Source organism: Astatotilapia calliptera, chromosome 4 (genome assembly GCF_964374335.1).
Source record: "Astatotilapia calliptera chromosome 4, fAstCal68.1, whole genome shotgun sequence".
In the NCBI taxonomy this organism is placed as follows: Eukaryota; Metazoa; Chordata; class Actinopteri; order Cichliformes; family Cichlidae; genus Astatotilapia; species Astatotilapia calliptera.
The window spans coordinates 4,999,900-5,023,995 of NC_137425.1; the positions used below are offsets into that span (position 1 = coordinate 4,999,900).

At 39.9% G+C, this 24,096-nt stretch overlaps 1 protein-coding gene across 1 annotated transcript in view; it reads left to right on the plus strand.

Moving 5' to 3' along the window:
- The window catches only part of mybpc2a (myosin binding protein Ca), a 38,144-nt gene extending 14,534 nt beyond the window's left edge, over positions 1-23,610 (plus strand). Inside the window, exons 9-26 of the mRNA XM_026164140.2 lie at positions 2,224-2,329; positions 3,674-3,843; positions 5,387-5,552; positions 6,086-6,192; positions 6,294-6,323; positions 7,655-7,794; positions 8,037-8,196; positions 8,878-8,982; positions 9,148-9,336; positions 9,476-9,610; positions 11,364-11,531; positions 11,858-11,946; positions 17,678-17,873; positions 19,008-19,147; positions 20,537-20,696; positions 21,945-22,081; positions 22,997-23,183; positions 23,482-23,610. Of these exons, the coding sequence (XP_026019925.2) occupies positions 2,224-2,329; positions 3,674-3,843; positions 5,387-5,552; positions 6,086-6,192; positions 6,294-6,323; positions 7,655-7,794; positions 8,037-8,196; positions 8,878-8,982; positions 9,148-9,336; positions 9,476-9,610; positions 11,364-11,531; positions 11,858-11,946; positions 17,678-17,873; positions 19,008-19,147; positions 20,537-20,696; positions 21,945-22,081; positions 22,997-23,183; positions 23,482-23,516 (2,420 nt within the window). The 3' untranslated portion in view covers positions 23,517-23,610. The remainder of the gene's footprint in view (positions 1-2,223; positions 2,330-3,673; positions 3,844-5,386; positions 5,553-6,085; positions 6,193-6,293; positions 6,324-7,654; positions 7,795-8,036; positions 8,197-8,877; positions 8,983-9,147; positions 9,337-9,475; positions 9,611-11,363; positions 11,532-11,857; positions 11,947-17,677; positions 17,874-19,007; positions 19,148-20,536; positions 20,697-21,944; positions 22,082-22,996; positions 23,184-23,481) is intronic.
- The last annotated feature ends 486 nt before the right edge of the window (positions 23,611-24,096 follow it).

The following is a 24,096-nucleotide window of genomic DNA, read 5'->3' on the forward strand; positions in this document are numbered from 1 at the left end:
TTGCTTCTACTTGAATACCTCCCCGATCAGAATATGGCTTCAGCGGGGTGGGGTGGCTAACAGCTATTAGCAGCTAGCATCGCATCTAGCATCGACATCGTTTAGCTCAAAGCATTCAACACTTATAACACACTGTAAAGAACAACAGGAGAAGTAAAACAACACGCCAGATTCTCATAGCTCCCGATTGGTTTTTGTTCAAAGGTTTCTGAGCTGAATCAGCTAGTGAAATACATTATCTAACTTAACAGGTAGCTAACGAAAGCACGTGACTCACCGGGATTTTCAGACACAAATAACTTGACAGATGTTATTCCCTTTGTGGTCAGAGTTCGGGGCCTAATAAAAGAGTACCTTATTAGCATTTATACGTAAAACAATCTGGTCTCATTAACCGGGTTGCAGTATTGCACACCAAGATACTTTTTCCATGCGCTCCGACACGTACTTGACCGCCATCAGAGGGAAAATCTCACAGGAAGAGAGAGGTAATACTTCCTGCGCACTAGACGCAAGGTCATCAGAACACAAGACTGCATCACAGCGCCCCCTTGTGACAATAACAGGCTATAGCCTTAGATTACAAAAAGGGATTTTGAAGCCCTGTATTTCACATGGCTTACAAACAGAATATACAAGCAAAAATAAACTTTTCAGATATCACCCAATCAAAGAAAAGTAGCCAATCAGGGACCAGCTGGAACAGTTTAGATAAAACAAGTTATTAGATTAAGTTAATAAATATCTTTTAGTTTATATTTTATTTATCCCATATTTGTTTGTTATAGCATAATAATGATAATAAATAATAATAACACAGGCTTACATAAATACATAGACTAACAAAATGATAATATATAAATGGTAAATGGTCTGTATTTATATAGCGCTTTACTAGTCCCTAAGGACCCCAAAGCGCTTTACATATCCAGTCATCCACCCATTCACACACTGGTGATGGCAAGCTACATTGTAGCCACAGCCACCCTGGGGCGCACTGACAGAGGCAAGGCTGCCGGACACTGGCGCCACCGGGCCCTCTGACCACCACCAGTAGGCAACGGGTGAAGGGATACGAGATAAACAGACATAAAAAAACAGTTGGAAATGAAGCTTGTGATTATTTATTAAACACTAAACAGATTATGTAACTGAAAAAACCCTTAAAGCTAGATTAAATATTGTTTTTCTTGTCCTAACTGAAACCTGTATAGCTCACTCACTCAGTTGCCTTTTCAGCTACTTCATTGAAGGGACAAATTCATGATAAACTATTGATTACATGACTTTGTATCTACATCTACATTTCTATTGCATTCAGTGTCTCACTTTTAGAGTTTCTGGGAGCCTCCAAACATGTCACGGTGATTCCATATCAGAGTACAAATCACATATTGCTTTTTCCAGACTTGAAGGTACGGCCGCTATTACAAACCTACTGGGCTATTTCAGTGTCATACTCTTCTAGCTGTGTCTGTGTATTCCAGAGAGAATATATTCCTCAGCTTTTATGTGGACAACATCAAATTCATTTCACAAAACTTTTGTGATGCCAGTCAGATTTTTACATATTTCTGTGGTGTTGTGAGTGTAGTTCAGAGAGTTTGCGGGCACACCAGCTAAGGGGAGAAAGAATTGAAACGTCCGGAGGGGGACTGGAGGCCGACTGTGACAAATAGCTGAGGCTAGTAGAGCATCAAGCATCACACCATGTGGTTACACAATGTGACTCCCACCACCTCAGGAGACTTGAGGTGCCTTCCACCTCCACAAGATGGGTGTGTTTGGTGGCTTTGGATAAGAAATTCAGGAATATACTATGCTGTTATTCAAATACGAAGGAGCGTTTACATGTTTTGTGTGCTATCCTATTTTTCTGCTAACAGGTACTAAAGTAGGGTATCGACCATTCAAAAAGAAGAAAATAATGCTAAAAAACCTGACCTACAGGTACATGTATACTGTATTATGACATAATTAATATCTTTTAATGATAGATTCTTATTGCTGTTAATATCGTAGAAAAGCATTAGTCACTCTCCTCAAGTCCTGCTTCCTTGCAGATGTGTTTATTCGCCACACTTATTTTACTCTCCATTCGTATTTGTGTACTCCGGTGATTTAGATATGTCCAGTTTCCCGTTGGTGATTTACATAAAATAGCGTATCTCTTTAATGACTCACTTCCCATCTGTTGTTTGACTCAAAGCTATTTGTTTTCAGAACCTCCAGTCACCATCACCAAGCTGCTGGATGATGTTCATACAGTGGTGGGTGAGAGGGTGGAGTTTGAAGTGGAAGTGTCTGAGGAAGGCGCTAACGTCATATGGTGAGCTAATTTACCCTTCGGTTCATTTTGAGTTTGAAATTCATCAATGTGCTACTCAGCTAATAAAACTCTCTGTATAACGGAATAAACAGTCCAATGAGACAATACGTTTCAGGCCTCATAAAGCAATGCTGACGCAGCTCAATTTTTTTAATTTTTACAAGCTAACATAAAAGATACTGGCTAATAGTGTGTAATTGAGGTTTCTGCATAAGGACACTCCAACAGAGTCATGGCAAAAGGACAGATGTCAGTTCCTAAGGCTTTACATTTTAAAATTAAATACTGTAAATACAGCGAGATATGAACAACAGCACATGACATATTACAACATATTATGATCTATTTCTTAAAAACTAAAATGCAAAATCCAAAATGCATTGTGTGAAAAGCAAAGTACCCAGTGATTCAATTCCTCTTAGGGCGAATGTTTGCAGCAGTAACTTGAAGTAGCTGTTTTCTATACGACTTTATCAGGCTTTCACATCACAGAGTTTTGGCTCACTTTTCAATGTTACTTGAGCTCATTGAGGTTCATTGAGGTTATTGACGGCACAGCGTTTCAATCAGGTTTTCTGTCTTCTGTCCTGTCTTAGTTTTTCAAGTATTGTTTCTGCAGGTCTGCTTAAGTTTGATTAAATAAATGATGACAAAGTGTAATATGTCATGTTTTGCTGTTGTACTGAGGTTGTATTTATATAGTTATATCATTTATATAGTTTATTTATTTATATAGCACATTTAATTACAACAGGAATGTTGACCAAAGTGCTGTACAAGAATACAAAATACCTATTAAAATATCTTATAATATTGATAGCAAACATCAAATATGAATTGTCAAATAACTCTCATATTGTATTAAAAGCCAGTAAATACAAATGTGTTTTAAGATAAGATTTAAAAAGATTGGCAGTACGAGCCAGTCTGATGTGTATTTATCTAATTTTACAACCTACTAAGTAATAGGTGGACTTTATTTCTACTGTGACTATACTTTGGCTAACTGCCCTCAGCAAATAAGACAGTATTTACCAAAAGCAATGGTGGAGATTTATCTGTTTTGTCACTTCAGTACTGTAATGGTTTATTATTCCAAGATGGTGTGATGAAAAGCTTTAAAATAAAGATTTATCGGTGCAAAAGCTATACACAGCTTTTTTTGGTACAGATATTGTACACAAAAAATCCTCACCTACTGCACAACTTTTTCCCAAAGCCTTTTGACTCCTGAAGGATCTCACTATCTACAACACTGCCAACATCTCAAGTATCAGTCCCTTTTCTCGCGTTCCTGTGCTAAAGTATTTCAGATGTATATATGTGTGTGTGTTTTCTTCACAGGATGAAAGATGGAGTGGAGTTGAATAGAGACACTGCAGGTTCAAAGTACAGGTTAAAGAAAGATGGGAAGAGACATATTTTGATCATAAATGAAGCCACTAAAGAGGATATTGGAACGTACTACGTCTATACCAACGGTGGGGAGTCAAAGGCAGAGCTGGAGGTTGAAGGTATTTGTCCTCCAGTCCACCAGTGCTTGAAAACTTGCTATCCAGGCTAACCGGGCTTATTGACAACAAACGGGGATCATGAAAAGCAAATAACAACATGATCATATATTATTGGAGCAATTAAAAATTAAACATTACATAATTATTAATTAAAATAAAAATTAATAATTAAAATATTAATGTTCTTAAATTGCAAAGGCCATGAAATCTGTGGTGCTGTTTAAAGTTTACAGACATGTATTTCCAGTATGACTCCTCAGTTAGAAACAAACTTCAGCACATGTTGATGTTTTCCGTCCTGACAAGCATGAAAAGCAACAAATTAGTCATTACTCATGTCATCATTAATTTTATTTCATTAATCTCTTGTATCAGTTGTATCACACTATTCGTCATACTAATTTGGTTTTACACCTCCAAAATTGATATCAGGCTTCAGATATCAGGCACTTACACGCTGTGAGTCAAACGAGTCCCATAAATTGATTATAGTGTGAAAAAATCTGCGTCCTTCCCCCTCAGATGAAGGATAGAAATACAGAGAAAAAATAGTATAGTTATAGTAACTGCGAATTAGGTAGCTGATATAAACAAAGTACTACAGTCAAAGTGGCTAAAACCAGCATGGCTAAAGCCTATGAGGTAACGAAGGAATGCTGGATAATAGTTTTCCTCTCAGAGGCAACACTCCCCGTTTGTTGTCAGTGTTGCCTGTGTCACCGTCCAGTAATGTGACTACTGCTTAGATCTACTGTGAAGAAAGAGATGAGCGTGAAAGCAAAGGTGTTGATTTACCAGCTGATCTACATTCCTACCGTTCACTTGTGGCTGCAAGCAAATTGCAGATATAAGAAAATTAGTTTCTTCTGTACTGATTCTGGGATCTTCTAGGTCATCCAGAACTCAGAACTGCTACTCCATAGTGGTGGTTAGGGAATCCGAGTAGGATGGGTTCTTTCAGATAAAAGATGACCAGAAAAGCGGGTTTGGGGTGTCTCTGAAATGGTTTACAAAATGTATGTATGGATTAGTTGTACTAAAACGAATGCATAAAAGGGGGAAAATGGCTAAAGACACGTTTTTGCGATCATGTTTATTGCTGCGGTGCAAGAGGCAGCCTAACATAGGAGTCTGTGGAGACTGACTCAGTTTTAGCCTCAAGTGCTCATTCACAGAACTGCAGTTTTGACGTTTGTGCAATGGTTTCATTTGGGTGTGGAGGTCGCTGTTAGTTTGTAGCAATGCCAGCATAGGTATATAGTAGAGTTTTTTTTCTTTTAAAGAAAAAAAGGGGGAGGAAGCGATTCCTCCAAATCCAACGTTACTTTATAAATACTTGGTAATAATTAGGTTTCTAATGGGTAGTTAATGTAACTCAACACTAAAGATTGGAAATGGGAACACACAAATAAAATCCAGGAAGTTGTAATACTCAAGCGCAAAACTGTAACATTGTATTTGCACTAATTTTGCATGGATACACTTAATTAATTAGGCTTTTTTTTTTAATTAATTAAACTTTTGATTGATCTTTGTGGTGCAGATAAGGAGCTGGAGGTTCTACAGAGCATAGCCGACCTGACAGTGAAGGCATCTGAGCAAGCTGTATTCAAGTGTGAGGTGTCTGATGAAAACGTGACCGGAAAATGGTTCAAGGATGGTATCGAAGTCGAGGCCAGCGATCGCATCAAAATTTCACACATTGGAAGGTATCGCTATCAGACTCCAGTGGGTTGATGTTCTGTTGTGATAAAACTGTTGTTTCCAGCTTGGCTACCTATCATGTACAGCTGCACGCATTATGACAACAGCAAACACACACACCCAGGCTCACAAAATCATATAGCTATGACAATAAACAGTTTGCTACATGGCTTGGAAAACTATTACCAGAGGGCTTTCTTAGTTGTTTGACCCATTTTTTGGGGATAGGCTGCAATCTGTAAAGCTCTAACCTCTAAACACATAGACACGCTCCCTCAAACACTCACACATGGTCACACACAAACAACAAACAGACCCCAAGGGTCTGGGTTTTCTCTCAGTAAGCCCTCCATCAGAGCTGCCTATGGAAGGAGATATGCCAAGGTGACAGCGGTCACACAAGGTGAAAGCCATTTAGTAGCTTTCTCACTCTGCGATATTGTCTCTTGAAGTATGTTGCTAGGGCAACTGTCCTTTGCATAAATGCGGGTCATAACAACTGCTGTCTCCTTGGTAACATCTGGCGACATGTCCCCAGGATCCACAAGCTGACGATCAATGATGTGAAGGCTTCAGACGCTGGAGATTATACCTTCGTCCCTGATGGCTACGCACTTTCTCTCTCAGCAAAACTGAACTTCCTGGGTGAGAGCGACGTAAAAATCAAAATACCAAGCGGTTCTTCTGAATTCAACCTATAAGTTGCAAATTTGAATCTTCCTGATCTGTTTCATTTTTCCCCACAGAGATAAAAATTGAATATGTTCCACGACAAGGTAGGTGCTTTTTTAAAAGACAAAATTCATACTTTATACTGTCGTGTATGACATTATTGAGCTAATCAGCTGTTGAGAAAATATAGCAAATATCATATAAGATGCCACTGAGTGACCCTCTGAACAGGGAAATGGTTAAAATGTCCTTGTGCCCTTTTAAAAAAATCAAATAGTTGATCATTTATTGTTAGTGTAACACTCTTATTGATTGATGCCTAACCGTACGTTATAGTTAGTGGGACAGATTCTGTCTATGTCAGGTTTTCATCTATCCCAGAAGCACATCAAGGATTTCATTTCAGTTTTTTAGCGCAGACATTATTATATGCTTTGGTAATACAAATAGACTGGGTGACAGTTATCTGGGCTATCTCTAATCTTCATATGTGCAGGTTTTGTTTGGAGCTTAGCTCTGGTTGCTGCACTTATAATGTCCCTGAGCCATAAGAGGATTGGAGGGACTGAAAACCTATCACTGAACTTAACTGTATTTACAGTTTTTCCTACTGATAAGGGAACTCTGCTATTGTTACTCATACTATGCCAAATAATAAAGTAATAGGTAAACAAAAACAATTAAAACACAGAAGCATTTTACTATAGCAACTTATATTTTTTTATAATGGGTCCATGAGGTGGAGCATTTTCTGTAATTTTAGACATAGTGACAGATGTCTTATTGGCAGATTTACTTACATTTCTTAATCATAAAACTGAACAATACTGGTGAAATTGCACTTCCTTTTTTATTTAACCACACTCAGACTGATGCTTAGGTATGTCTGTAGTGCACTTTGTTCCACCTGCAACAACACCCTAGAGTTTACAGACGTACCCTGGAGTTCATTTATACATCCCTGCAGAAAGGTGTGAAGTTAAATCACAACAAACTGCTTTTTAGCTGCTGTTAAGTTGCTCTTTGCTCTCTGTTTTGTTCTCAAAATTGTGTGATCTTTTCATAAAATGCAACACAAAAGGCTCTTCTATGAAACAATTTAAAAATATATAATGAACTGAAGAATGTGAAAGTTGAAAATGCTCACAGCTCTGGAAAGCCATCGAGTAGACAAAAGCTCCAACTTGCTTGTTTGGCTTTAGGCAGTATAGTATGATGCTGCTCCAAATGTAAAACCCCCAAATCCCTCTAGTGGTTTTTTTTTTTGCCAGAGTCCAAAAAGACCATATATAGAATAAAAAAACAGTAAATTTAGTCTTTGTGCCACCTTTGAGACACCTTGAATCTCAAATATAAAAAACAAAAAAAGAACCAACATCATTGTTCTAAACTAAATGGTCTCTTTCTTCCTGTCTTCATCTGGTCACAATGAAAGATCCTCCCAAGATCTTCCTGGACACCGGTAGCTCCGGCGGCAAGAACAACATTACGGTGGTGGCTGGAAACAAACTTCGCCTGGACGTTCAGTTCACAGGAGAGCCGGCCCCCACTGTGTGCTGGATGAAAGGAGACCAAGTGAGAAAGAAATGGCTCTTATCCTTCACCTCGCATCACAAACGCGTCAGATATTTTATATGTTCTGCGTCAATCAGAGTACCTCGCCGTTAGTCATTAAACAGCACAAAAGAAGAATGAAACAACACTAGAGTGGGACGGTTGAATCACCTGTCTTTGTGGTGGCTGTCGTCATGCGACACAGTCCTCTTCAGCAATCTCCTTTTGTTCTGTCTCTCACTCTGTGCTGCCCTGTGTGGTAGGTGTTGTCCGAGGCTGAGGGACGGGTCCACGTGGAGTCAGAGCAGAATGTGTGCAGCTTTGTAATAGAGGGGGCGGAGAAAGCGGACGAGGGCCAATACTCCATCACGGTGGCTAACCCTGTCGGCGAGGACAAGGCGGATCTCTTTGTTAGAGTTGTGGGTCAGTGGCTGTTTCTTACTTTTGCCTTTTTCTTTCCTTGATCCCTTTCTATTACTTCTGTCTGACTGAGGGCAATAGTTCCTCAGAGTTTGAGACTGGGTCATGGTAAAAAAAAAAAGGAAATCCATAATTTTCAATAGTGGTGCCATCTTTTAAAAACTCACATCATCTGAATTTTAGGTCCAGTGTCTTTGCAGCTTCTACCCAGAACAATTAACATATTAAAAAAAAACATATGTTTTTAGACTTTCACCTCAGATATTGTTTTTCATTAAAATACATACTGTAAGGAATTTGTCTGTCTCTTAATAGAACTAAGAATGACCAAGACATAATTTATATAATAAATAATAATTATCTAGTCTCTAGTCCAAGATGGATTTTAGGGTAAGCAATGAATAGAGAGCAGTGGATGAAATTACTGATTTGTAATCACCACTGATGTAATTTATTCTACAAAGTGGCAGTGTCTATATAGAGGTAATAAAAAATGTAACGTTTTTCATTTGTGATCAGTGAAACATATGATGGCTTTACCAGTGCATTTGGTGTTGACTCCCTAAATCACATCTGCATGTTGTCTTACGTACTGTACTACATCAAAAACCTCAAACGCTCCCATTTCTCTCTGTGTTTCATCTCTCCATGCTTTCAATTTCTAACTGTAACCTGCCTCTCCAGATGTGCCAAAATCTCCTGAGAACGTCAAGTGCGCATCAGTTGGCGAGGACTCTGCCATCATCACATGGGACCCTCCCGCCTTTGACGGTGGAGTTGCCGTTAAAGGTACCCCTGAAACATGCAGCGTGTAATATTCACATCTGATGTCTTCCTCCCAGGAGAAAAGAGGAGTTTAAATTCCATTTTGTTTATTACATTGCAATATTTTTTTCTAACTGACTTGGAGCTGTTTTTAACGACTTCACCGTATGTTGATCCTGCTTCCTCGAGGGTACCTGATGGAGAGGAAGAAGATAGGCTCGCCCAGATGGACGAAGCTCAACTTTGATGTTTACGAGTCCACCACATACGAGGCTAAGAAGATGATTGAAGGTGTACTCTACGAGATGAGGGTGTTTGCAGTCAACGACATTGGCATCTCTCAGCCCAGTGCAAGCTCAAAGCCCTTCATGCCCATTGGTGCGTTGCCATTTGTCATTAGCAGAATGGTTAATTAACAGAGGCTTTTCACACAATGCTCATTTTGAAGCAGCTTAACCTACCTTCCCATCCCATTATACCCCGTATTAACGTATTAATTAGCTCTTGTCTCTTTCAGCCCCCACCAGTGAGCCCACTCGTCTCACAGTAGATGATGTGACAGATTCTACCTGTGCACTCAAGTGGCGTCCTCCAGAGAAAATCGGAGCAGGTGGCATCGATGGCTACATCATTGAATACTGCAAAGAAGGAAGTAAGAATAACCAAAATGGATATCACTTTATACTAAGGATTTATTTTGGATTTGTAAGCTATAACTAACGACATTAGATAAATGTCAGAACTTTACAAATTGGGGATATTAACAGTAAATTGTGGGCTAATATATATTTATGCACCTTTGAGTTAGCTAGCAAGAGGAATTCATACTTACACCTGCTATTCTGAGTGTATGATTGTTTTCCGGCTCTCAATCAAGGCTGCATGAAATGCTCTACACGTGTGAAACACTTGTCACGCTCAGTGGTTGCCATCTTGGGTATGCAGCAGAAAGGAAGGGGCCACTAAACAATTTTAAGCAGGTTAGATAATCATTACAATATAAATGCTAACAGTGATATTTGCATCTGTTGTGTTTTGTGTATATACATGAATTATGTATAGCCAGAGGCATGACAGGCAGAAGATAGTGGGATGATCACAGTCAAACATTAGAAATGTTATTTCCTGAAACTGAAAAGTTTAACATGTTGGATTTAACACAACATTACCCCGTTGAAATTCATTTCCTTTACAAGTCAACTCATAATGTACTACATGGCACTGGGATTTTGCTGTAGAAACACAAACAGAGAGAAATGGAGGCTACAAGCCTGACTATTTGCTGCTTTTGTTACCTGTCTGCTGAGCTTTATCGTCACTCTTGGCTAGCTTTATGTTAGCATGCTGTTTGAGTAGATGCCTGCAAAGAGCCAAAGTTTTGGAGTATAATATAGTTGTTTATGTCCTGGAATTTCTTTCCGATGGAAAAAAAAAATCCATATCACTGCTCCTCAAAAGCTCTAAACCGCTCCAGCATTTTTCTGTTGTCATGCACGAAAAAAAATCAGCTGAACGCAGCACAAGTGTAGGAAGAAGTCTAAGGAGCTTGGAAAGAAAAGCGTTGGGACTTCTTTAAGTTGCTTGAAGACGTTTCACCTCTCATCTTAGAAGCTTCTTCAGTTCGCACTGCATTACTGAAAAATGTAATGTGATTACAGTAACACTGAACACTGGAATTTAGACACATTAGAAATCAGTCATGCAAATGAGATTCTTCAAATCCTGGCAACCCAAAAATTATTCATACAAAGAGAACGACTGATCATTTGCTAAACCTCTCTGCCTAAAAGTTATTTATTATAGGAACTGTAATGGTCATGATTATTCCTTCGGTTAAAGTAATAAATGAGTGATATGACAAATCCTTCTTAAAACAAACAAACAAAAAAACATGACCAAAGGCAAAAGAAATCATGTGTTTGGTGTAATGTGAGAGGTACTTATAGATGCTCCCTTATTTCCCAAAGCATTGCCACAGCACACACATCCGCATGTTTGATTTGGCTCAGATTTTGCACCAGATGCCCTTCCTAATGCAACCTTCTCATTTATCCAGGCTGTAGGAGTACACTAGCTTGTGACCCCCTGAGAAAAGGCCACCTGAGGCTGGATTAATGTGCGCTATAGAAAACTGTCCAACTTTCTGCCTACTGTAATAGCAATCATCATTCAGCTATTTACAAACTGTATGTGAGTTTTTAAGATTAGTAGGTATAAGAAAAAAGTTTGAGTGAAGACGTATTTGCCAATGTGCCTGTGTGTGTGTTTTAGTGTTATTTGTATATCTGCCTGTTCACTGGTAAGCAATATTTATACGTGATTAATTTCTCAGTATTAATCTCAAAGTTACACACTAATCCTGGTTTTCTGATCTGTTTCTTCACTATTCCTACTATTGCTTTTAGGTGACCAGTGGGTGCGGGTTAATGAGGAACCGGTGGGAAATATCCATTACAGGGTGAAGGGACTCCCAGTGGGGGAGAAAATGCTATTCAGAGTGATCGCAGTCAACATTGCCGGCCACAGTCCTCCTGCCGTTCTCTCCCAAGCCGTCACTATCCGAGAGATTGTGGGTCAGAAACAAGCTTTAATCAAACACAGCATTTAATGAACACATTTGTTTAACAGCAAATATTTAGTGTATTCAGGGATAGACATCATGTTCAGCAACCATTTAGGATAAATCAGAGGGGAAAAAAATAATTTAGCTACTATAAATTTACTGCAAATATCGGAGATTTTTAACCAATAAGAGTCATTCATTTCTACTGTAACCACGCAAAGGAACATACAGAAAACCTAAAAGCTCTACATGTTTTACATTTTACATATCTATACACCCCCACATCACCCACTCTTTCACAAAGTTAACTTTTGCTTCTCTGTGTCCACCAACCAGAAAATCCAAAGATACGCCTGCCTCGGCGTCTGAGAACCAAATTCATCACACAAGTGGGCGAGAAGGTGAACTTGGTCATCCCCTTCCAGGTGAGTCTGGTTTTAGAGTTTTAGCTTTTACACTTCATTTGCAATATCGGGAAAAAAAGAGTGGACAATACAAGGTGCTCTTATGTGGTTTTTGTTTGTTTGTTTATTGTTTAACTGCATAAAATGCAAATGAACAAGGTGCAGTCACAGGCAGTAAACAACTGTAAACAGAACACCAGTCTCACTCCTCATGCAAACGGCACATATTTCCTCTTCAAAATACAAAAACAAACAAAAAACAGAAATGAGATGTAAACAATCCTAGCAAATATTAAGAAATATACAAATGTTAGAACAGTGGTTCTCTAAATGTGGAGTGGGTTCTCTGGGTGGTTCCAGCATTTTGAGTTTTTGGAAATATGAATTTTTTTGTATGTTTTTATTTCTGTTTATTATTTAGGTTTTGATTCTAGTTCTAGTTTGTTTTTATGGTCCCCTCAGTGCTTCCTCTGTCTCATTCTGCGTCTTCTCCCATCTGTTACCTTCACTCATGTCTCTGTGTTTTCTTTGTTGCAATTATTGTTACTCATTTGGAATTTTTTCGTCTCTTTGGTTTTACATTTAGTTTTACTAAGAACCTTCTGTCTCATTGTATAGATTTGGTTCAGTTGTGTCTTGTTACCCTCCTGTTTCCACTTTCCCCTCTTGTGTAGAAGTAGTCGTGTCCTTCGCCTCAGTCTTTGTTTATCTTCCCTTGTGCGCTCTTTGTTCTTTCCCTTAAAGTTTATGGATTCGTTTAAGTTTTATGTTGCAATTTGCTGTGCTTTTGGATTTCTTTGTTAAATACATAAATATAAATAAAAGGTTTGCTTTTGCTACCTTCTGCCTGCTTATTGGAGTCCTACATTTGGCATGTGCTCAGAGTCCCCAAAGGTGAGGGACAGATGACCATGAAAAAATATGGAGTGAAAGCAAATACGGCTTGTTTTCTCATAAAGTTTAATGATTGATTTTTGGTTTTGAATCAGAGTAAGTGCGGGGATATATGAGTAGACAGTGAGGGTTGAGGAGAATGAGATTATGTTAAAGGAATAACAGCCAAAATACAGCTCTTATGTCTCGAGGCTAAAATTCTGGTTTTGAGGTATTTTTTGAGTTCATTTAATAGAAAAACAGGATATTGTACTCATAAATATACATTAATTAATGTGATGTATGATTATGCCTTTCAACAAATTGATGCAATCCAATAAACTTGTATATAATAAACTTAAATAATCCATTAAAAATACATAGGAGCAGGCACTGCTTTGTGAAAGCTATCACGTTGCCCTGCCATCTTGACTCTAGCACCCGAGATGGACACTGCTGTTCTGCTTAATTGTGTTTTATATGTGTGGCTTGAGACCAGCTGCATATGTGGTACATCAAAGGCGGTGGAGAAGAGAACTCATAGGTGTTCTTTTGCTGTCAGGGCAACTTTTATTCACGCCAGACTCAAGATATGAAGGATCGTACCTACAGTATGTTTTATCACATAAGACGGGGTTCTCATCACCAAAGATGCAAAACGTGAAGGAAAGAGACAACACAATCAGCATCTGGTTAAAATATCATGCTTTTTCTCTTTACCTCAAACCTCATCTCCCAAACTGAAGTCAGGGTTTGTGCAAAACCATCTTATTTATTCCAAATATGTTTGCAATTACTTATTGTCATTAAATGTGACCCTCCTGTTTCCGAACGGCTGATAATGACCTGTCTAATCAACAACAACAGTTTGTTAAAATAAGCTAACATCATGCAAGTGTTCTAGAATTCACTTTCCCTCTTATAATCAGTCTTAGTCCCCACTAAGTCCAGCAATTGTAGATCCACTTTAAAGAAATTTTTACTAACACACTAACAGTAGCTAACAGTGGCAAAAAACAGCAGCACTTACCAAAAGAAAAGTTCAGGATTTCCTCAACAACTCTCCCCACTATCGCTGTCATCACACAGAAGTGAGCTTCACTTCTGGAGGAGTTTTAAAGCCTCCAGAATAAATAGACACGGACACACATAGACAGCTGAGGTAAACAGCTTACTGTTTTTACCCCTCAAACACTAACATTTTTTGAGGGGTAAAAACTCTACTGAAGCCTAGTGGTGATATTTTATACACTTTAACTTTGAACAAAGTGTCAGTACCCCATGTCTAATATTTAATTAAAGGAGAGTAAAGGCAGAATATCCACATGACACCTAAAAATATTTTTTATCTAGCTTTGGTAAAGTGGTCAGAGAGTAGATTAAAGAAATGTTTTGCACCCATTGTAAATCAGGCTTTCACATCACACATACCTCCACTCGACTGCCTATGGAATATTTATAGAATCTAAAAATACAGAAGGAGTCAAAATCAGTCATGAGCTTTGAAATATGAGCTGTGAGCAAAACCGTGAGGTTGGACAGAAAACATAATGACTAACTGTTGAAAATGATTTAAAAAGACATACATTCAAATCTTTACTAATTGCTATTCTAAATTTATTTCCACTAGAAAATGCAATTTCACCTAAAGATGGCAGAAAAACATGATTAGCTAGTCAAGCAATCCCCAGCCAAAAGTTATTGGTTCACATTTCTGGTGTTTGGGGCCATCTGTAAATACCACATTACCTTAACTTTAAACTTGCTATTTTTAGTTATCTTTAACAAATGGCTATATCATGCACCGGGGCATCTAAAAATCTAAAAATGGGGTAACATTTGTATCAAAGCCTACCCAAGCTCAATCCCACTGCACATTGTAGATATTTTAAGTGAATCCTTGAGTGGTCATTTGAAGAAAAAACAGCCAAGCCCTTATTTCCCCATGGCTGCTACTTGAAAACATATCGTCCTCTTCTGGAATCTAATGTGCTAATGTTGGTAGTAACAGGGGAACAAGAGTTCTAAAGGCACAGGGAGCGTTACAGCTTTTGACAGCAACTTGCAAATTATGGCAGTGGTAAAAAAGAATCTAACCATAAGCTGTAAAGGGTAAACCATTGTTCTAAATAAAAATAGACAAGAAGAAAGCGAGCCATAGCTCGGTCTCCTTTTGAAGAAGCAGATGAAAAGCCTTCTCTGAGACAGAGAACATGGCTACATAGTGTTCTCCTGGGAAAAAAGAGCACCGACTGTTCTGTCATCTCATCCACGAGCTGGACTGAGTGTGTTCCCGCGGCTGTTTTTACACTGATGTAATATCAGGCCATAACTAAAGTTATCGGTGACATGTTTAATAAAATATTTTATGTGCAAAAGTTTAAATTTTTAAAAAAAATATTCTATAAGATCTATTTATTGTTAATCAAAAGATCAATTTACTAGTAAGGACATTATTAGTGAGTAATCAAGTCAGTTGTTTCATTTTCAACAGATTAACCAAAGCATTAGTTTAGGTGGGCCCCCAGATCGAGGTCAGATGAAATAATGGCATATCAGCTGAAGACTCAGCTACTGAGTTAGTTATTCTGATACGCTGCCAGTCAAACGCTTGGACACCTTCTCATTTAATGTTTTTTTTTCTTTTACTATTTTTTACATTGTAGGTATAAAAAGAAAACATCAAATGTATGAAGCAAGATATATGGAATTATGCACCAAAGAAAAAATTGATAAATAACTCTAAATATGTTTTATATTTTCGATTCCTGAAAGTAGCCCCCCTTTGCTTTGTTGACAGCGCTGCAAACCCTTGGCCTTCTCTCAGTGACCTTCATGATGCAGTCACCTGAAATGGTTTTCACTTCACAGATGGGCTTTGTCAGGGTTTATTTGTGGAATTTGTTGTTTTCTTAATGGGGTTGAGATCATCAGTTGTGTTGTGCATAAGTCAGGTTGGTACACAGCTGACAGCTCTATTTGACAAGTGCTAGAATTCATATTATGGCAAGAACCAATCAGCTAAGTAAAGAGAAATGACAGTCCATCGTTACTTTAAGAACTGAAGGTCAGTCTGTCTGGGAAATTTGACTCTGAATGTGTCCCCAAGTGCAGTCACAGAAACCATCAGGAGCTACGACGAAACTGGCGTACATGAGGACAACCCCAAGAAAGGAAGACCAAAAGTCACCTCTGCTGCTGAGGATAAATTCATCCGAGTCATCAGCCTCAGAAATCGCAAGTTAACAGCACCTCAGTTTACAGACCAGATAAATGCTACACAGAGTTCCAGTAGCAGACACATCTCTACGTCAACTGTTCAGTGGAGACTGTGAATCAGGCCTTTATGGTCAAATAGCTGCTAAGAAACACTACTAAGGAAAAGCAACAACCCAAAGAGATTTGTTTGGACCAAGAAACACAAGGAATTGCCATTAGACCAGTGGAAATCTGTGCTGGGAGGAGGTGTGATGGTGTGGGGGTGCTTTGCTGGTGACATGGTTGGGGAATTATTCAAAATTGAAGCCACACTGAACCAGCGTGGTTACCACAGCATCCTGCAGCGACATGCCATCCCATCCGGTTTGCGTTTCGTTGGACCATCATTTATTTTTCAGCAGAACTATGACTCCAAACACACCTCCAGGCTGTGTAAGGGCTATTTGACCAAGAAGGAGAGTGATGGAGTGCTGCGCCAGATGGCCTGGACTCCTTGGTCACCTAAACCCAGTCGAGATGGTTTGGGATGAGATATCAGATGTACGGCAGGAGCAAAGAGCAGGTTCAAATCAGGATCAGAATATTTATATTACAGAGATGCTGAGCACTTGTTGGCCCTTTTGCCTTCACTCTGCAGTCCATCTGATATTGTTGCGATTCTTTGCCAACAAATCTTTATTCAGATTTACTTCAGTGGCATGTCTCTATCTTTGGGCAGGCTGTGTATCTCTGTATCTGCAAGCTGCTTTGTAACCCACCTCTACCCCAGCTACCCACATAGCAAGCAGGTCTGGCCCGGATCTGGTATCAAGCCGGTACTGCTGGCTGACTTCTGGCATGGTAAAACATATGACATCAAGATATGGGCCAGGCCTGGCATAGATGGCACTATGTGATGGCATGCCATATCTGGCTCAATTGTGGTTTGGTTTGGGAGGTGAAGCAGTTCACCTATTGATCACAAGGTTAGTGGTTCGATCCCTGCCTCTTCCAGTCTGTATGTCAAGTGTGAATATGTATAAATGTAGTTCGGAAGCACTCAGTTTAGAGAAAGTGAGTGTGGTGTGTTTGAGTAATCTGACAGAGTAGACAAGTGCTATATAAGAATCAGTCCATTCACTGTCTGAACAGAGTTTTGTCATGTTACTTTGCACTATTATGCACATTGTTATTACATGGCTTGATTAAGGTACACATTAGGCTGACATCTGGGGCCAGAGCTGAAACTGTTCTGGGCCAGCACAGGGCCAGCAAAAGGCCACTTGTGGACACATTGCTGGCCATGCGTGGGCCACATCTGGCAAACCTGATCTAGGCCACCAAAGGGCCGTCATTCTTTGCGGTATGTGGGCCATGTGTAAGCACATTGTGTGGGCCAGATCTGGGCCATACCAATTTTGCTATGTGGGTAACATCAGGTTTGTTGACAGTGATGATTCCTCTGTTCTGTGCTGAAGTCTTCCTGCTTCTTTTGCTGCCTCAGTATTTTAAAATAAATGCTTAGCGGGGCAGAATGGTCTCATGGGACAATAGAGACATACTGTCTGACATGATGGAAATTATGATCTTCTTTTGCTAATAAGGGTTGTGCCCGATTTTTGGAAAGACTGTATTCCTTGAAATATTTGGAATCATTTCCTTTCCTTTCCTTTAATTACAGGGAAAGCCTCGTCCTGTTGTGACCTGGTATAAAGATGGTGTTCCCATGGAGGACCGCACAGTGGGAACTCGTACCAGTGAAGTTGACACCATCCTCTTTATTCGCTCTGCCGAGAGGGTCCACTCTGGAAAGTACACACTGTCTGTTCAGATTGAAAACATGTCAGACAGCGCTGACATACACATCCAGGTTGTAGGTCAGTCCCTTCACCATGGCAACACCTTCTAAGCTTCACCTAAAGAATGTAAACTCGCACCTCATGTTCTCTCATTAAGATTAGAACATAGCACGTAATTCACAAAGTGCATGATTAATAACCTTTTTGAAATGGGATGAATCTTCGAGCTTGAATCTGTGACATGTCAAGAGTCTTTTTTTGTCAAATTTGATGATAATTCCTTATTTCATACTCTGAAGGATCTGTGACTCAAAGTAGCAAATCATCAAAGTGCTCAGTCCCCTCTCTCACTCTGTTATAATCCTGGCTCCTGCCTCTGTGGCCGCCAGCTCATTCACCAGCTTACTGCTCGTCTCCGCGGGTCAGGGTTCTGGGTGGATTATTTGGTGGGGCTCTGCTGAGATTATTTGCTTATAGACTTGGATTAGGTTTGGATTTTGAGGGCTATTCTGTCACTTCCTCTGCTGAGAAGGTTGAGCTAATAATGAGAGGCTCTGATCCCCCCCCTCCTCAGTTGATCTGTCACTGTACTCGTTTAGCAGGAGACAGTACAGGAGGGATTAAAGGGGAAAAACAGAAGCAGTGCTCACAGTTTGTACTGTACTCCAAAAGAAAAGAGTGTTCACAGCAAGATTAATGAGACACACACTACTATGTTGCACTGTTTTCTTTACTGCACTGTGTTTGGTGAAGGCCACAGAGAAGGATCAGTGATAAATACACTGCATTTCTCTGCTTTGTTATCGAGGCATACTTCTTCTTTGTTACGTCTATGCTAACAGTTTTTCTAGTAATGTATGCAGCTATCACCGCCTTCCCTTGATCCTATTGTCTTTTGCTCTGCTAATCTGTCAATCTTTCTAATCTGTCTAATCTGTCAAATCTCTACGGCTGCAAGTGTTGATTTCTTTGTCTCACTGGGACTTCCCTGCTCCATATCTGTTTGTACATTTCTCCCTCTCTCAGCCTCTAAAAGCCTTGCCAACATCTATGTCTAGGCAAAGAAGAGAGTTATCTCAGCCAGCTATGCATGTGTGGAACATTTTTTCACCACCCTTGAGCTGTGCAGTTTAATGAACCTGTCTTGTTCATAGTTTCACACAAAATCCTCCACCTGTATCTCGACTCTGCCACTTCTCACAATCCCACCAGAAAAGCCTGGTCCTCCCATCGCCGTGCATGTCACAGATATCTGGGGCTTCAATGCTGCGCTGGAGTGGAAGCCGCCTAAAGATGACGGCAACTGTGAGATTATTGGCTACACCATTCAGAAAGCTGACAAGAAGACTAAGGTATGCATGACAGAGTGTACAGGTGGTACTGAGAGGGTTTGTCAAGCAAGGTAATTCGCTAATAATAGTGCTGGAGGCATGCAACTCCGGAGCAACAGTGTCTTTTAAATTATGCATCCAAGTACAAGTTGAACCAAATTCTTCTGTGTTTTGTTTTTAATGTCACTGGGATTAGATTTAATTGTTTTTGCCTGACATTTTCTATATTGTGGTTTGCTAAATGTTAAACAGCCAGGCACGCTCCATGAAGATCAGTCCTGCTTTGGGATCTTTTGCTGACATTAGCTGCTGCAGAATAAATTTGGAACGATCACACTGTGTCTGATCATCAGAAAAGAAACAGAATGTAAAAAACCCCCAAAAAATGCAAGCTTAAACTTTCTGTAACTACAGAAACAAAAACTGAACCTGATTTGTCCCATTTTGCCCATCAGGGTCGCCTCCTTGTGCACCTATGGATCACTTCCAGAGCTCACTTTTCAGCTTCTATGTTGAACTAACCCAAGTTTCATGTTAAAAAAAAGCATCAATTTAATGTTTATATATATATATATATATATATATATAAAATTATTCTGCTCATTGTTGTTACTCTCCCCCCTACAATTTTATGAACAATTTCTTGAAAGCAGTAAACCTCTAAAAGCCCACTTTACACTACAGTCATGGTAAAAAAGAAATCAACTGTCAGTTCTAAGTTTTTCAATCAGTTTGTCAATCAGCACATAATAAAGATCCTTGGAAGGTGTTAAAATTGGGTAAAATTACATATGAAATATTACACCCTGCCATTATTTATTTAATAAAAACTAAGTCAAAATGCAGAAGCAGTGTGCAAAAAAAGTAAGTACACCCTTACTGTGTCAACAGGAAATATAAGGGAAAGCGAAAGACAAGTGCATATAATCAAATGCATTTAATTAACTGATAGTTGATAAGTGAGAGCACTCCTGTAAAAGCTAGTCTGGAGCGTTCAGGTGTGTAGATACATTGCCAAGATGCAAAGACATCAGCTATCATGTTAAAGAAACAATATTTGCTGCCCATCAATCTGGGAAGGTGTTTTGAGGCTTTGAAGTCCATTATTCCAAGTGAGAAAGATTTTTCACAAGTGAAAAACATGTCATCTCCACACGGCATTCCCACTCTGGCTTCCTAGAAAATTTACTCCAAAGTCAGAATGTGCAATGCTCAGCGAATGTGCAAAAAACCCAACGTCGTACGTCGTACGCAAAGCCGTCGTACGCTACCATGGTCGTTATGTTGAATGAATCGACAGGAAGGCGGCCTAGAAGAACATAGATGTTGGGCACTGGAGATTCTTCAGCATATAGAGCTCCACCTCAGCTATAAGCCTCTTTGAACCTCTCCTTCTCTCTCATACATCAGGAGTGGTTCACGGTCTATGAGCACAACCGCAGGCCCAGCTGCACTGTGTCTGACCTGGTCATGGGGAACGAGTATTCCTTTCGAGTGTTCAGCGAAAACATCTGTGGCCTCAGCGATGAGCCTGGCATCAGCAAGAACACCGCTGTCATTACCAAAACAGGTAATGAAATCCCCGCAGAGCTCTGCTCTCTGTAACATGATAGTATTGCTTTTGATGCTGAGCAACATCTAACGCATGCTGAGCGGTAGACCACATTGTATTCAATTGAAAGATAAAGTGAGCATTGTGGTTTGTAAAGGGTACAGTAGTGAAAAACAGAAGCTACACTAAATAAAACGCAGCTTTGTATTATTTTCGCTGTAGAACACAGTAACAACATTAGAACTACCTATAATTAATTATCGGCTGTGATTAATTGCTTGAACATGGTTTAAAACTAAATTAATTCACACTGATTACGCTTAACAGAAATATTCTTTGACAGAGTGTTAAATACCATTTAATATTGGCCGCATATTATGAAAGCAACCAGGCTGGGAAATTAACACCTGCCACCAGCCAAATGCTGCTACTGTTTTTGTGTTGTTGCATTTGCTTACTCTCCCAGAAGACTTGGCAGCCCACCAGCCAATCTCTTTTGTGTTCCAAGCATCAGTCTGGCCTATAAAATTTGGAGGGTTGTTGATCGCGGTGCCCACCTGACCTGAGCATAAAACAAAAAGTCAGCTTCCTGCCTCGATAACTCAAAAGCCAGTTGAGAACAGTTGCTTGTGTGAGAGGATGCGGCGTGGATATTACAGACAAAACATTCCCAAAATAGTGGACAGTGACAACTGAAGGTTAATAATTATGCATTTCAGTCTATGTGTTACACATTTCCTGGACAGAATCGACTTTTACAGCGTGGTACAAACTAGCTTGGCGTCTTTTAAACTGAGGCATGCCCCACCGAAATGAAAACATCTTTCATCCACTACACTATGTAAGCCTTTTCAGCTACATGGCCTTCATCTGTATTTTCATCATATTCTTCAGAAAATTCTCAGAATTATTTGAATTTCCTCTTAACCCATCAATGGGTAAATTTGTTGAATATCCATTATTGATACAAGGAAGCAAATTCGGTATTATTTCAGTCTCACATTCATCATAGAAAGAGCTGGAAAGCACAGGACAAAAACCTTTGGGGAGTCAGCGTTAGCTTTTATGCTCCAGTCTGCTGGAGGACGTGTTGAAATCTTTAATCATAAACTTGAAGCTTACCTCTTTACCCTGCCTTTTGATTTATTTATGGATATATGTACTTTATTTTCATATATGTTGACTTTGATTATGTTTCATTATATCTGTGTTGGCATCAAGCAGTGTGAGTGTATGTGTGTCTCAACGTCTTCACCCCATGTCCAGGTTTGCTCTACAACACTTCACCCTACAAAGAGATAGACGTGAGCAGCTGTCCTAAATTCACAGCTCCCCTGGTGGACAGAAGTGTCATTGCAGGATACAGTGCCGCCATCTCCTGTGCCGTTCGTGGCAACCCCAAGGTATCTGAACTTTACTTTTTACAGGTGTGTGTCAGTGATGTCGTTTTTTGGGCATTTGATTGGAGTTCATTTACAACCCAAGGTATTTATCCTTCTGCTCTTAATTATTTGTCTTTTTATATTTTTAAGATATAAAATAATTTTTAAAAATCGGTTTAAAAATTGGTCTGTAAAACCAAGCAACAAGGTATTTAGACTGTTAGGTATTTAGACACCAATCAGTATGTGGATTTTGATGGTAGTTTGTGTGCGGCTCACAGATTCAAACATATCTAGAAAACCTAAAGATAAAATATAGAGAAGTGTGCTTCCTAGTTTATGCATGACGAGTAAAATAAATGTGAAATAAAGTGAGTACAATGTGTCCTAGTGTGGTTGTGTTAAGACAAAAAAAAAAAGTCATGGCTGTCAATAAAGCAGTGCTGAATGCACAAAAGGTAACCCCCAGCTGTTTGTTGCAAATGACTATACTACACACTACAGCACCATCGTGTGTGGACTTTACCTGGATTGGCCTGTGATAGCTGCACTGCAAGGGTTTGCCACAGATTTCCTGCTTTGTGTTTTTTTTACAGGTTTTGAGTGTCAAGCAGTGAGTGTGTGAACAGTCAGAAAGGATTTTGATGCCTTTGCTGCAGGAATGTATTTTTATGTAGGAAGCTAGAACAAGAGGTGGAGCAGCTAGATCTTTTAGCGCATGTACTTTTTTTAATCACACAAAATCGGCAAAGATTTGTCAAGGCGAAACGTTGACCTAATTTCACCTCCTACCCTCCTCCCTCTGCTCTCTCCTACCCTCCTGACGTCCCTCGCTGTGTTATCCCCCCCCCACGCGTACACTCACACACCCTTCTCCTCTCCTTTCCTGCATCCCACCAATTTTGCTTGCTCCTCCAACATCCTACTGTGCCTTAGCCAAAGATCATTTGGATGAAGAACAGAATGATCATCGGTGAAGACCCCAAGTTTCTGATGCAAAACAACCAGGGAGTGTTGACTCTGAATATCCGCAAGCCAAGCCTGTTTGATGGGGGCAGATACTCCTGCAGGGCCATCAATGACCTCGGGGAAGACGAGGTGGAGTGCACTCTGGAGGTTCGAGGTATGTCGATGTAGTTTTCACTTCCCACAACAATGTAGTTTCAAAGCTAAAGCATGACCTGAAGTCAGGGCAAGTCTCTCCCTGGCAGGCTTCAATAAAGCTCACCATGACAAATCTCCATCCCCTCAACCCCTTTTGCCTGAGCTGTTGTTCAGGCGAAAGCAGAATTCCTTTTCCTGTGCTAAATATAAATCACCTTATTGTATTTGTCAGAGAAAGTTTCAGAGCCACAGATGACTTTAAACAGGATGATCTGCTGGCCCCTCGTGCTGATTTAAATTTCTCTTTTTCTCCACAGTTTTACAAGAGAAAGGGGAGGAGGCGAAGAAATGAGCGGCACTGCGAAACAGCAGAGGATACAGTTGAACAGGAATAGTAATGGATTATGTATAACGGGATAGTCATGAATAAATATGATTAAAATAGATCACTTGTGAGGCTCTAAAGCCACCCCGTGCACCCCCCACCCCCCTAAACGCATATGCTTGCCTTTCACCGCTGCTATGATGAATGCCATATCAGTAATATGCCATAAATTCTTTCAGCACGCTGCCACCTTGTCACTCCCTGACTGAGAGAACCCACAGTGTAGAGTAGTAGAGCTGCCCTGCTGTGACCACACACACAGATGGATCCTTCTTATCTGTGAAGTGGACCTGTCACTGAACACACTTATAAAACAGCCTTTCATCCATTACGGCTCCCTGTGTTGTCTGTTTTGTGTCCTGGACGTTTTTATAGGTTGGTATGAATTTATGATTGGGATGCAGCTGCAGCACTGAAAGCACCGCAGTGTGACTGACCGGCTGTACGCACGCCCCTGTTTCCTCGCTGTGGTGTGTGAGCAGGGGCCTGTAATGGTTCAATGGAGGGATCAATATTCAGTCAGGCATAGCCGACATCATGGCGTAAC